The 13,083-nt window shown below is 59.7% G+C and overlaps 1 protein-coding gene across 1 annotated transcript in view; it reads right to left on the bottom strand.

Moving 5' to 3' along the window:
- Positions 1-784: 784 nt before the first annotated feature.
- Positions 785-13,083, bottom strand: part of DISP3 (dispatched RND transporter family member 3) — a 31,687-nt gene continuing 19,388 nt past the window's right edge. Inside the window, exons 10-20 of the mRNA XM_057750810.1 lie at positions 11,748-11,861; positions 10,763-10,899; positions 9,412-9,596; positions 7,380-7,510; positions 7,131-7,303; positions 6,104-6,230; positions 5,436-5,581; positions 3,251-3,410; positions 2,591-2,704; positions 2,009-2,175; positions 785-1,147 (exon numbers count right to left, since the gene is read on the bottom strand). Of these exons, the coding sequence (XP_057606793.1) occupies positions 785-1,147; positions 2,009-2,175; positions 2,591-2,704; positions 3,251-3,410; positions 5,436-5,581; positions 6,104-6,230; positions 7,131-7,303; positions 7,380-7,510; positions 9,412-9,596; positions 10,763-10,899; positions 11,748-11,861 (1,817 nt within the window). The remainder of the gene's footprint in view (positions 1,148-2,008; positions 2,176-2,590; positions 2,705-3,250; positions 3,411-5,435; positions 5,582-6,103; positions 6,231-7,130; positions 7,304-7,379; positions 7,511-9,411; positions 9,597-10,762; positions 10,900-11,747; positions 11,862-13,083) is intronic.

Here is a 13,083-nt window from a genome sequence, read left to right as displayed (position 1 = left end):
AAGAACCATCTGCTGCGAGCAGGCGGCAGGCACGGCCAGCTCCCCCTCCCGGGGGCTGCCCCCTCCCCCGGATTCCACCCCCAGAGTCGGGTGGGGGAGGTGGGGGCTCAGATCTGTGAGGAAGGCTGTGCTGGGGCCCCACGGCTCCCAGGGAGCAGGAGCCCCTTGAGGCTGGGGCTGGGGGTGGGACATGCAGTACCCCAGGCCAGTCCCTCGGTGCCCCCTGGCCAGGACCAAAAGGCCGGGGGAGGACCACAGGACCACCCAGCACCGGCCACCGTAAAACGGATGGGGAGGAGGCGGCAGGGTGTGCGAGGCCCTGCCCTTGAACCCACTGTGCTCTTCCTGCAAAGTCCCCGAGGCAGGCAGCGCTGGTTGTGCCACTGACCCAGTTACAGGTCAGTCACTTTGCCTCCTGATGCCTCGGTGTTCACATCTGTAGAAGGGGGGAACTGTAACACCCACATCAGAAAGGTCTTGTGAGCAGTGCGGCAGTGTGAGAGGGAAACCCCCTGCAAAAATCACCTGACCCCCGTGGTGACCAGGCACAGGAGGAAGGCTGGTCTCTTACACCACCAGGGATAGTTCAGGGTGGCTGCCAGCTTCACCACCCAGCGGTGGCTGGCACTGGGATGAAGGCAGTGTGGGTCACACAGGTGGGTGACCTGGAAACATAACCAGTTGTAGCCAAACTGGGAACAAGGTGCCCCTGGGGTCAGAGAATGGGCATCTCGTCCCCCACCCACTGGACCAAAGGTGTGCAAGTCCGGACGCAGTGCCAGGGCTACAGGGAGGTCCCGTTGGGCAGGGGGATCTTATAGCCACTCCGGAGGAGCAGGAGGCAGGCGCCCAGCCCCAGGGCCCCCGCCAGGAGCACCGCGCCCAGGGCTTTGAGGAAGGAAGTCCTGGTCCGGGTGAAGGACCCGGGCGCCATGACGCCGAGCAGGGCTGTGCTGACCGTGAGCGTGTAGAGGATGGAGACGCCCGTGTTGAGCGCGACGATCTTGCCGAACTTGGCAAACGGGGCGATGATGCAGAAGAAGAGGGGCACCGTGGCGATGACCGTGGTGAGGGCGCTGGAGACAATGGCCACGCCCACGTGCCGCACGGCCTCCAACGTCCGCCACTGGCGCTGCGCGTGGGCGTCCTGGGTGTGGGTGAGAGAAAGCTGGGGCCCCGGGAGCGGGAGGGGCCGCCTCCCTGCCTGAGGCTTGGAGCCTGGGTAAACAGCAGCACTGTCCGAGGCCAGACTTGCCCTCACAGGCTCCTGATTCCACCTCCGTAAACAGGGGTAATAACAGCACCTGCTCACGGTTCCCCTGCAGAGGCTCACGGTGCACGGCACACAGTGGGGGGCGTATTAAGCGTTGCTATGACAACCAGAATATTGATGATCTGCATAGTAGATCCTCAAAAATGAAAGCCCTGATTGGAACTGATTTCCTTCTTTTGACGAAGAGTAGCTAAATGTATAACCGATTTAATTTACATTCGTATGAATGTTTCACACCAATACAATTCCACACTGAGAAAAAACAAAAACTTCATGAGACCCAATGCTGGTTTTCGCTCTGAATACACAGGCATGTCCTCCCTAAACCACAAGGTCCAGTGGGGAAAGGGGGGTGGTGGTCTCAGGGTCACCACTAGAAAGGCTCAGACCTGCCCCCCGGACTAGAGAATGAGACTTGGACTCAGGGAACCAAGAAGGAGAAGGGCCCTTGGACGTCACCTAGTCCAACCCCTCATGCTCACTTAGGGCGGCAGAGGCTGGGGGGAGTGGGCCCACCCACGGTCCACAGCAGTGTTTGGGTGGAGCTGCCTTAGAACTTGAGTCCCCTGGGTGTTGAGTTCCCTGTCTTTGAACTTGAGGCCCTGGAAACTGAGGCTGAACACATCCTGGTTGGGCATCAGGTACCAGGGGTGTACAGCTACCTTTGGGGGTCCTCAGTGGCGCTGGGGAGGTAGAAGATTCCCTGGGGAGAGGTGGGGCAGGTGGGGTGGTCACCTCGGCCTGGTGGGGGGGCAGGTTCTCTCCGGCCAGCAGGTAGCCCTCGACCAGATGGACGCAGTAATCCACGGAGGAGCCGACGAGGATGGACAGGGAGATGGCTTCCACAGCGCCCATCTCCCATCCGCTCCAGTACATGATGGTCACCACGAGGCAGACGATGCCTGCGGGGGGCGGGGGGCGGCACGGAGGCAGCTTGCACCCGGCTCCACCCATACAGTCCCAGAGGGGTGGTGGGCGAATTCTAAGGGCCCCTGGGGAAGGTGGTGACGTCTATGGTGGAGTCCCCAGCTCTGGTGACAGGTGGGATGAGGAGGGACAGGGCCAGAGAGAGCTGGGGGGCCTGAAAGAGGGGACAGGGGCAGCAACATGTCCCTAGGATGAGAGCTGCCAGCTGGTGACACCTGGTGACACCTGGCTCCCCTCGGGGGCACACGGTCCTGTGAACGACTGTCACAGGGGCTCTTTTTGCTTGGGGTGGGGTGGGGGGGCGGGAAACCTTCCCTGAAGAGATGGGATGGTTAAGGGTGGAGAGAAACCTGCTGACCTGAGGCCACCAGCGGGACCCCGGCCACTTACCCAGGATGCTCAGGAGCACTGGCAGCAGGAGCAGCACGTGGGTGGTGAACACAGCCACCGCAGCCACGCAGATGAGCAAGGAGAGGGCCAGGCCGTGCAGGGCGCTCTGCACCCCTGGAAGGGAGAGGAGAGGGCCCTCGGCTGGGCTGCACCGCAGGACACCCGCAACCCCCTCACCCTCATGGTTCAGAGGTACTGGGGTTACACAGATGGGCACTGTCACAGCCAGCTGTGTCATGCTGGGTGAGCCACTTGACCTCTCTGAGCCCCCATTTCTTCATCTGTAAAATGGGTAACAACAGTACCTACTCCTTAGGCCTTGTTTGGAGTTTAGAGAGAGAACACAGGTCAGGCCTCAGCCAGGGCCTGGCATCAAGGGCTCCTGATGACAGACTGTGGCTGTGATGGCCACTTTTAGGTGGCTAGATTCAGGATCAGAGAATGTGGCCAGACACCCCCGAGCAGGAGGGAACCCAAACTCTGGTCTCTGAGTGGTGTTCCCGGACACTGTGTCCATCCCAGCTTCTCCAGGGCTCTTGGCCAGAATTGAGAAGACAAGCGGGGCTCAGACAGGCCAGGCCGTGCCCTCCCTGCTCCTGGTCACCTCCCTGTGTCCCTGCCGGCCCTGCCGGGACCCTGGGGGGAGGGGCTGCTGCTCACCTATGATCTCCATGAAGATCTGCTTCCAGTGCTCGCAGGTCTGGAAGCCGCGGTGCAGGGCTGAGCCCTCGGGAAGCGTCTTCAGCTGCTGCTGCAGGAAGCTCTCCCAGCGCAGGTAGTCCGAGTAGGTCTGGAAGGAGGACTTGCCCTTGTAGGTGGTCTGTAGGGACATAAGCCAGAGAGATGGGCGGGCGGCTGTGGCCCATCGCGCTGCCCTGGTGACGGCTGATCTATGCTGTGACAGCTGCATCTGGCCCTTGGGCACTTGAAACGGAGTGTGCTGTGTGGGGGTGAAGGGTGAGCCCATCTGAGATCACCTCCCACCAGCCTCTGGGTGCTTGTGTGACCCTCCCACCAGTGGCAGGGCCCAAAGCAACCAAAGTCCCTATCCCTTCCCAACAGAACCACTTTCAACTTCCAGAGCCCCCCAGCTCCGTGTCCCACCCTCGGCCCACGTTGTTCCCTCTGCCCGCACAGCCAGCTCCCACCCCTCCGCCTCACGCGGGTTCCGGCTCCTCTAGGCAGCCTTCCTTGATGCCCTAAGAAAGGCATCCTCTGGGCTCTGCAAGTCCTCGGTGCTTCCCTGTAACAGTTCTCGTCACTGCCCGGCAAGCTGCCCCTCCTCTCCTGGCTAGACTGTGCGTCCAGGAGGGCAGGTGTCCACCAGCTCTGGAACTTTCATGTACATTACCCCATTGGTCCAATTCTGCTCTCCCTGAGCACAAACCAGCTCACAGTGAGTCTGTGTGCATGTGTGTGTCTGCGTGCGGGTGGGGGTCAGCTGGGAAGTGATGTCCTGCCGTGTGGAGGAGCCTGAGCAGGGATTCTTCAAACTGTTGGTGGCTTCAGCCTTAAAAAGGAAAGAAATTCTGACACAGGCTACAGCACAGATGAACCTGAAGAATATTGTGCGAAGTGAAATGAACCAATCACAAAAAAAAGCAGTGCTGTGTGATTCCACCTTGTAGTCAAATCTGTGGGGGAGAGAAAGCGGAGTGGTGGCTGGAGCGGGGCCTGGGGGCGGGGGGGGGGGTCCGTGTTTAACGGGGACAGTTTCAGTTTTGCAAGATGAAAACTTTTAGAGATGGACGGTGGTGACAGCGGCACAACGGTGTGACTATGCTTAATATCACTGAACTATACACCTAAAAATGTTTAAGATGGTCAATTTTATTATGTATATTTTACCACAATTAAAAAAAAAACTGCCTGGGGCTTTGACGTGGTGTCTGCATTAGCCTGGGGCTTGCTGAGGGCTTGGAGGGGGTCTGCGTCCTCCTCGTGGTGGCCGGCGGTTTGGCTGTGCGTGCAGTGACTGGCACAGGTGGTGGGACGGAAAGCAGGGCTGGGGCCAGAGAACATGAATCGCCCACTTGTCACCTTGTCACCTTATTCTCGTTCCCCAACGCCGTCACGTGACGGATCTACCCTAGCTTCTCGGTGACTGCCAGGGGCGGGCAGGGAGCTGTAACCCTAATCTTTAGAGGAGGAACTGGAGGCTGGAGGGGACGAGTGTCTTGCTCAGGGACAAAGAGCACACACAGCAGGAGCAGAGCCAGGCCTGGACCCCGGGGCTCAGCACAGAGGCAGCAGGGGCAGACCTGGCGCGTCTCACAGCAGCCAGCACCAGGGCCAGGCCCGCAGTGCCCAGGTCGGGGATGGGCGTGTGTCCACGTGTGTGTGCATGGGCGTGTGTGTACATGTATGTGCACGGGTGCCTCCCTGGTGGAGCCCAGGGAATGTCAGGGGTGAGAGATGAAGCAGTGAAGTGTTGAATGGCCAGTCCTGTCTTTCACTCTCTCCTGGGGGCACCCAGCACAGGGGCTCTGTGGCCCCAAACCTGGGCCCTCAAAGTGGCATAGGGGAGCGTCCTGGACTGTCACCTGCCCCCGCAAAACGATGTGGACCCCGGGCTGTCGGGGAAGGAGGGTGGTGGGAGGTGGCTGGCATCCTGTGTGGCAGAACTGCCGAGCTTGGCGGTCAGACAGCCTGCTTTAGCACCTGATGCCGACGCTCACTAAGCCCGTGACCCACCGCAAGCCATCTCACCCCCTCGGCCTCAGTCTCCCCTCTGAAGAGCAACCCCTCTGCTCTGCTCTAGGATGAGGGCTGGGGATCAGTGGTGACGCTGCACTCTGTGAGGTCAGCCCGCTGCCCTGCGCCCGGCGGTCCGCCCAGGGCTCACCGACTCGAAGGCCATGGAGATCCACTGAACGCGGCCGTCCTTGACACCCACGGCCCCGTGCGACAGCTGCCCCGGGAGCAGGTGGGGCTCGGGAAGCTCCTTGCACTCGGGGTGCAACATCTGCAGGAAGGAGGAGATGCTGTAGCCTGTGGGGAGAGGGGAGAGGTGGGTTGGGCTGGGGACCTGAGAAGGGAGCACCTCTTCCCCTGCATCCCGCCCACATACGTGTACTCACCCAACTGGGTGTGTGTGCAAGGGGCACATGCCCTTCCCCTAACCTCCCAGTTTAAAAAGTGTCTGGAAGCACCGGCAATGCCACTGGGAAACTTACAACACCCATTTGCCGACGCAGCAGAAATTAACATCTTGTACCTTCTCAGGAAGAGCCCTGGCTGGACCCAGGGTATTATCGGGGGGCCGGGCCCCTGCCTCACCTCCAATTTTGGAAAAGCTACTCCTGCAGGTGCGCCCCTACACACCACAGACCTCCCCAAGCCCGTGCGGCTCTGCACCAACTCACCTTCAGGCACAAGCCTGCTCTCATCCAGAAGGTTCACACACCTCCCACCCCAGTGTGGAGACACGCAAGCTCAGACGTGTCTGCAGACACCCCCAAGCCAGGCACATGTGTCCTCAGGGCTGTCCACCCTTGGATCCCCACCACGCACCTGAGGGCAGACACTGGGCCCCACCAGGCTTCACCAGCTCGGAGTTCCCTGCGATGGCCTTGCAGAGGCGACACAGGTGCCCAATCTCTTTGAAGAGGTCAAAGCTGCTGTCATAGACGACGCTGCCCTTTCCCAAGGAGACACAAGCCAGTGCAGCTGCTCAGTGAGTCGGGAACTGGGTCCTGGGCCCCACCCGCGGGGAGGAACCTCCAGCAGCTCCCGCTACTCGTGGCCAGTGCTCGGAACCCTTTGCCTGGTTCTGCCCGAGCCCGCTCTGCCCCACCCCCAGCAGCACCTCTGCTCCCATCACTGCCACCCCACGGGCCCCCTCAGTCTTGCCTCCTTGATGTTACTCACAACGCACTCACCTGGGCTCCCTGATTTCCCCTCTCCCTCCGCACAGCCAAGTGCCACCTGTCCTCTGGCAGCCACCTCCTCTCCTCCCTGCCTCCCCACCCCTCCGCTGAATACCTGCGGACTCACCATCCAGGCTGGACAGATCTCCTCTGACCCTACCTGGCTCCCGAATTACTGCCGGGTTGACTTCCCAGGGCAGGGATTACAACCAACCACACCCACATGCACTGTCTTAGCAGCCCTCACATGCCAGGCACACACCTAGTCACACCTCCATCAGCTCCTCTCCCCTCCAACGCCCAAGAGCCCAGCACTGGGCACAAGCATGTACGGGGGGAGACCACCCCGAGGGAGGGCACGACGGCCAAGGCACGCAGCAAGGGCCTCCTGCAGGAGGAGGAGGGCAGGGAGGCGTCACACACCTGTATTTCCCTCGGGGCAGCTGGCTCAGGCCCCACTGTACCCAGATTCCTGGACGATGCTAAGAGCTCAACCCCACTCAGTTCTCAAGAGAAATGGTGCCCTGTGAGGGGCCTGCCTGGGCCGGGAGAGCCGTCAAGGAGCCAAGAGGGAGTGTGGGGAGCTGGGCTGGTGGCCCCCGGGCGGGTACGTGTTTGCAAGCCTGGTGTGGCTGGGCCCTTTGGCATCTGCCCAACGTGGGCGCACGTACCGGATCTCCGATGACATGGTTGTCTACTTGCCGCGTGCGGTTGATGCCAGTGATGCCAAAGACCACGAAGACCATGGCCCCCGTGTCCACCAGCGGCCGCACCGCCGGTTTCCCGCAGCCCGTGTTCACGCAGGGGTTGAAGCCGAAGGTGGCGGAGAGGCGGGCCTTGGGTGCTGCGAAAGGAGTCACAGCTGTACGCGGAGGGGGGCCCAGCCCCCCGAGGCCCCACTGCAGCCTCCCCACAGGTACCTTTCTCGCTGGGCACGTAGAAGAAGCCTTTGGTTGGCCCATCGGGACTGGAGCTGAGCAGGCAGCCGGGAGGTGCTGTGCACACGCGCCCGTGGAAAGGGGGCTTGTGGGACTGGGCAAAGTACAGCTTCCTGTGGGGGCAAAGGAGACGAGGCCAGGACTGAGGTCAGGGAGGCCAGGAGGAGCTGGGGAGGAGAGGCAAAGGCGGCAGTGTGCAGGGGCTGGAAGAGCACAGGGGCCGGACTTGGGCTCCCCCAACGCAGATTCAACCTTAGGTTCACGGCTGGAACTTGGACACCTGTTCAAGTCCCACCCCTACTGAGACCCACCCTGTGGTCCTGCGCAAGGCCCTTCCCCTCTCTGTGCCTGTCTCCTTGCCTGTGGCAGGAGGGGTGAAGGAGACCAGCCGTTTCCAAACGGTCCTCCAGGGGGTGCAAGAATTCAGAGGGGTCCCAGGGCCAGTCTTGGGGGTCGCTGCTCAGAAGCCCCCTGCCCCACCTTAAACTGAACAGTTACAGAGCCTCAAGATTCTGTTTGAAGAAAGGATTCCAAGGTTAGCTTATTCACCACTAGACTTAATGTAGCTCAAGGCTGTTTCTAGAATCTTCTAAGCTCATCCAGGCAGCCTGACCCCAGTGGCTACTGTATACGTGCAGAGTGAGCCCAGCCCTGGAGAGCAGGCAGAGGGACCCCTCGCCCTCCCCACCCGCTGAGCCCAGGTCTGCCAGGCCAGAAGGGCCCAGTGAGTCCACGTTGGTCATCCCCCTGCCCCAGGCATCAGCCTTGTGTGGGAGCTCAATTCCCCAAGGCCAGGCTGTCAGAGACCATGGCCCCTGGTGTCACCAGCGCAGGCCCCGCACTGCTGTTCTCTGGACCACGGCAGCAGCGGGCTCTTCCTTTCAGAGCACGTACTGTAATTTGTAATGACATTGCGCTTGACTTGTTAGCTGCTGTCTCCCGCGAGTTGGCCCGAGGGCAGGAGTCACATCTGTCTTGTTTTCCATCCCCAGCGCTAGCCCCGCGCCCACGCACAGTCGGTGCTCAAGGTTTATTAAATGAATGAACGGATGAGAGAGAGTAAGGCCCTAACTAACACAGCCTCAACGGTCAGGACGTGGGGGAGGAAACTTGGGAAAAGATGCCCCCAGCTGGCCCAGAGACCCCCGAGGCACAGGATGCAGTTGCTCATTAAGTATTCACGGGCACTTACTTCATGCCAGGCACCTAGGGCGTGGGTATGCACTAGGTAAAGACACCAGACACGGGCTCCCTCCTGTCACCTCCCAGTCTGAGGGAGAGGCAACACGGAACAAACACTTTCTGAATTAATTGCATGTATTGAGGGTGTGGGTAGTGCCTCAGAGGGGAATGCAGTGTACTCGTTCATTCTTTCATTTATTCACTCGCTCAGTAAGTGTTTCCTGAGCACCTGCTACGTGCCCGGCCCTGTGCTAGGTGAGGGGATCAGCACAGAACCCTAAGCTGCTCACGGCAGGGTGCCTGCGTGCTCCTGGGCAAAGACAGGTGATAAACCAACAGTCAGTATGATTCCAGGTGCTGGTGGGAGCCAGAACGAGAGCAGCGGGGTGATGCATGCAGAAGAGGGATGGGGCGTGGCCATTTCAGCCGGGGGGAGGGCAGTCCGGTCAGGGGCAGCCTTGGGTGGGGTGGGCATCTGGGTAAGGACCTGAATCTTGAGAAGAAATCGATCCCAGGAGGAGCTGGGGAAGAGCATTCGAGGCCCAGGGAACAGCAAATGCAAAAGCTCTGAGCTGGGACCTGCCTGGCGTGCGGAGGGGTAGCTAGACGGCCACCACGCCTCCTGCAGAGCCACCCAGATGGAGGCGACAGATAGCGGAGCAAACCGCAGGCCTGGTGTTTCCCACTCCCCAGTCCTGGGCAGAGAACCGTCTGAACAGATGTGTGGAAATGGACAAGGGTGTCTTAAAGGTGCCTGCGGACACTTCTCGTGAGAGGGGCAAAGAGCTGGGCCGGGCTGGTGGAAAGCGGCTTATCTGCAAGGCTCTGTTACCGGGTGTGCTGCTGCTCCTTGGCGGCCACGTAGAAGCTGAAGTCAAACTTCCAGCCCCGCTTGCTGTCGCAGGCCAAGGTCGTCACCATCCACTTGCGGGCGGGGCTCGCCGCCTGGAGCAGCCCTACTGTAGACATACAAGCGGTCAGCTTCTTGGTGAAGTTACCAAAAGGCGCTCTATACACCTAAGCAGTGGATTGACAGAGACAAGACAGGTGACTCCGGGAGGCTGCCTCGGCCTGGGCCCAGCCTCAGGCTCGGTCCCCTCCCTCCCTGGAGTGCTGCCCACCCCCGCCCCCGTTCCAGCCCCCAGAGTGGGGGACAGAGCCCTGGGCAGAGGCTCAGGAGGCCTGGGTTTGAGTTTAAAGATGGGGCAAATCGGTCCCTTTCTCTCTGAGCCTCAGTCCTTCCTTCACCTGAGGGTTTACTCCAAGCCAGACCCTGAGCTGGGCTCTGAGGATACGGCCGGGGGCCAGATGGGCTTGGTCCCTGCCCTCCTGGAGCTGCCAATCACGATGGCTTCAGATTCTTTTAAGGGCTCTGACTTAAATATTAGGATGATATGACACAGGATGAATGGGGCAGTGGAAGAGGAGGGCACACTGAGAAGAACAGCCAGGATAGGGCCCTAGGAGGAGGTGACATTTACGCTGAGACCTGAACAGGGAGCCAGCCACACACGAAGCTGGAAGGAAAGCCTTCCAGGCAGTGGGAACCGCAGTGCAAAGGTCAGAGCCAGGGAATGCCTCACACACCCCATCTTTCAAGTGGAACTATCAACCCTGAACAAATGAGTTGACATGTATAATTGTCACCTGGAGGTGTAACAGGTTAAAGAAACACAAATGATTCTCGAAAAGGAAAAATCAGAGGCCTGGGTTGGCCCCGGAGGCCCTTTCCTGGGGGTGCTGGAACAGAGGCCGAGAACAACCATCTAACTAATGGCTCCCATTGTGCTGAGCACTTACTACATTCCAGTTGTTACAGAACACCCAGGCCTTGCCTCATGTACCTCCAACGTTCCTGGCTGGTACATTTCATACCCCCATTTCACAGAGGAGGAAACTGAGGCTCAGAGAGATTAAGTAATCTTCCCCAAGACACACAGGTTGTACGTGGCAGAGCCAGGACTCGAACCCAGCCCTGGCTGACTCAGCAGCCCGTGCCCTGACCACTCTGCAGGCCCCTGCCGCACACCTGGCTGAGAGTGGGAGAGGGCCCTCACTTGCCTGGTGCAGCTCCATCCTTGGAGACCCTGCCCCCACCCCTACGTGGCCAGTGCCCACCAGTGCAGCATCAAGGGCCCCCTCCCCTGGCCGTGGCGTCTCACTTCATGACAGCCCAGGCTCACCTGGAAGGAGAACACCTCCCCGTCCCCGGCGGACACAGTCTGCCAAGGGGTAGGCAGGCTGGCGTTGAGGGAGAACCTGTAGACAGCCGGGTGGCCTCTGCTCTTCACCTTGGAGACATACACGGTGCCCGGGGAGTCTAGGGACAAACGAAGGGTGGAGGAGGGGGGACAATCACCTCGACTGGCTTCCCCAAGCCTGCAGCAACCCAGCCTCTTCTCCGTCGACTGAGGAACTGAGCCTGACCTTGGGCTCATCTTCGAATGCTGGCTCTGTTCCTCTCTACTGGACCGAGCCCACAGCAATGATGGGGGAGCAGTTGTTGGGGGTGGACACTGGGAGGGGCTGGTGGCACAGATGGAGGGGGAGGTGGTGGTGGTCACTGGGATGGGGTGGCAGCACGGGTGGAGAGAGTGACAGTGATGGTGGAAGATGTGGCAGTATGGAGTAGGTCTTGGCAGTGATGCCAATGGTGACGCCACATGCCCGGTGTGAATGGTGGGGCTGTGCTGGTGACGAGGATGGTGGGCACAGAGTGGTGGCAATAGCCGTGGGTGACAAGGACACACAGAACTGCCCCATGTGGGGGGTTAATTCCCACATGCCTCCCAGTATTCCACCTCTGACGGAGACCCCAGCAGGGATGAGCCAGTCTCCAGCGTTCAGGATGTCCCTGCCCTCCCCAAGACACTCAGGATGGACTTGGCACATGAGGCAGGTTCACAGGGAACCACAGGTCAGGCTGGGGTGGTGGCAGGAGGGGATGGCCCTGTTATGGCTGAGGAGAGCTGGTGGGATGATGGGCGGGGGCCTCAAGTTCACCCCCTCCCCTGGGGCCACCCTCCCACAGTGACTCAAGAACACAGGTTCTCATTCTCCAAGGAGAATCGAAGAATGGATGTAATCCACTCTCCCTGCAGGGCCCCTGCACGCTTGTACCAGGACCTTCCGACACCCCTACCCAGCCAGTCCATACTCCCCACTGACCCTGAAGGGTGGCCTCAGGCCGGCCGGTCCAGGACAGCCCTGAGCCCCTCTTCTTCTTCTCCAGGGATGTCCGGATGTTGTTCTGCAGGCTGTGGGGCTTCTCCTGGAAGAGACCTACCCCGCCCCCCCGCACCGTGTCAGGGACAGCAGGGCCTCGCTGGTTGGGCCCAGCCGAAGCTGGGACAGTGACAACCCAGGGACACAGGCCTGGGGCCTTCAGGAAAGGGGGTGATGTCAGGGCATCAGAGGAAAGGGTTTTTTCTAAAAGAAACTAGAGGGAACTGAAGAAACACCAAATGCTGAATTTACAAGAATCTTAAGTCAAAAGAGGCACCTGCCACCCCCACCCGGAGAAAGACACTGAAGCTTTCCCTATTCATCCTCACCTCACTTCCCTCCTCTGTCAAATGGGATGACACCCCAGAGGGCACCACCAGAGAGTGGCTGAGGGACCAAAGGGGATGCTGTACCTCATGGGCTTAGCAACGTGTCTGGCTCGAGATAACTGCTCAATAAATAGGAATAATTAGAAATGTCACGTTTTCAACTAGCAGAGATGAGGGGAGACCTCCTGTTTTGCCCCAAGCACTGAGGATGAGTTTGTTTGTTTTTGTTTTTTACTGAGAGCAATTTTACACCTTCAAAAATGTAATCCTCACAGTGATGCTAGGGGGTTGTTATTAATTAACCCCATTTGACAGAGAAGCAAAGAGAGGTTCAGGGAGGTTACATGACCTGCAGGGAAGTGAGAGGCAGAGCCCCAGCAGGACCTGTCTCGTCTGCCCCTAAAGCCGAAGCTCTTTTTGCTACAACATGAAGGGCCCCTTTAAGAGGCGGTTCAGAGGCTGAGATACAGGGCCGGGGCTGGACTCGGGCTGGGGTCCTGGCCCTTCTCCAGATATTTCCAGGAACTTCTGGATCACCCCAGTGTTTGTCCATCTGTGAAGTGGGAGCAGACACACTTTTTGCTTCCAGGCACAGAGGGATGATGGGAGGCCTTGCAGCAGCAGTGAGAATGGAGCGGAATTTGATGCCCAGGCAGGAGGGGGAGGAGCAGGGGACGTGGCTGGGCTGCCTCCAGTTTAGGAGGGGCTCCTCGGGCACCTCTCTGAGCTGCAGCCGATTATCATGCATTTGGCTAATGCCATTACCAAGGGGAAGGCCAGGTTAATCTGAACACCACCCTCATTACATGAAGGCAATTACAGCAGTCAGCGGGTCTTCCCCCAGGAGCTGGAAGCACTTGCCCAAGCATCTTCTCATTTGGTTTCTAACCACCCGGCAAAGCTAGATGACCTTGGGTCGACTTCCTCCTCCCCAGCCCCAACCTCAGGCT

The sequence above is a fragment of the Hippopotamus amphibius genome, chromosome 1 (assembly GCF_030028045.1).
Source record: "Hippopotamus amphibius kiboko isolate mHipAmp2 chromosome 1, mHipAmp2.hap2, whole genome shotgun sequence".
Taxonomy (NCBI): Eukaryota; Metazoa; Chordata; class Mammalia; order Artiodactyla; family Hippopotamidae; genus Hippopotamus; species Hippopotamus amphibius.
The sequence above is the reverse complement of the archived record's forward strand: the minus strand, read 5'-3'. Positions and strand labels throughout refer to the sequence as shown.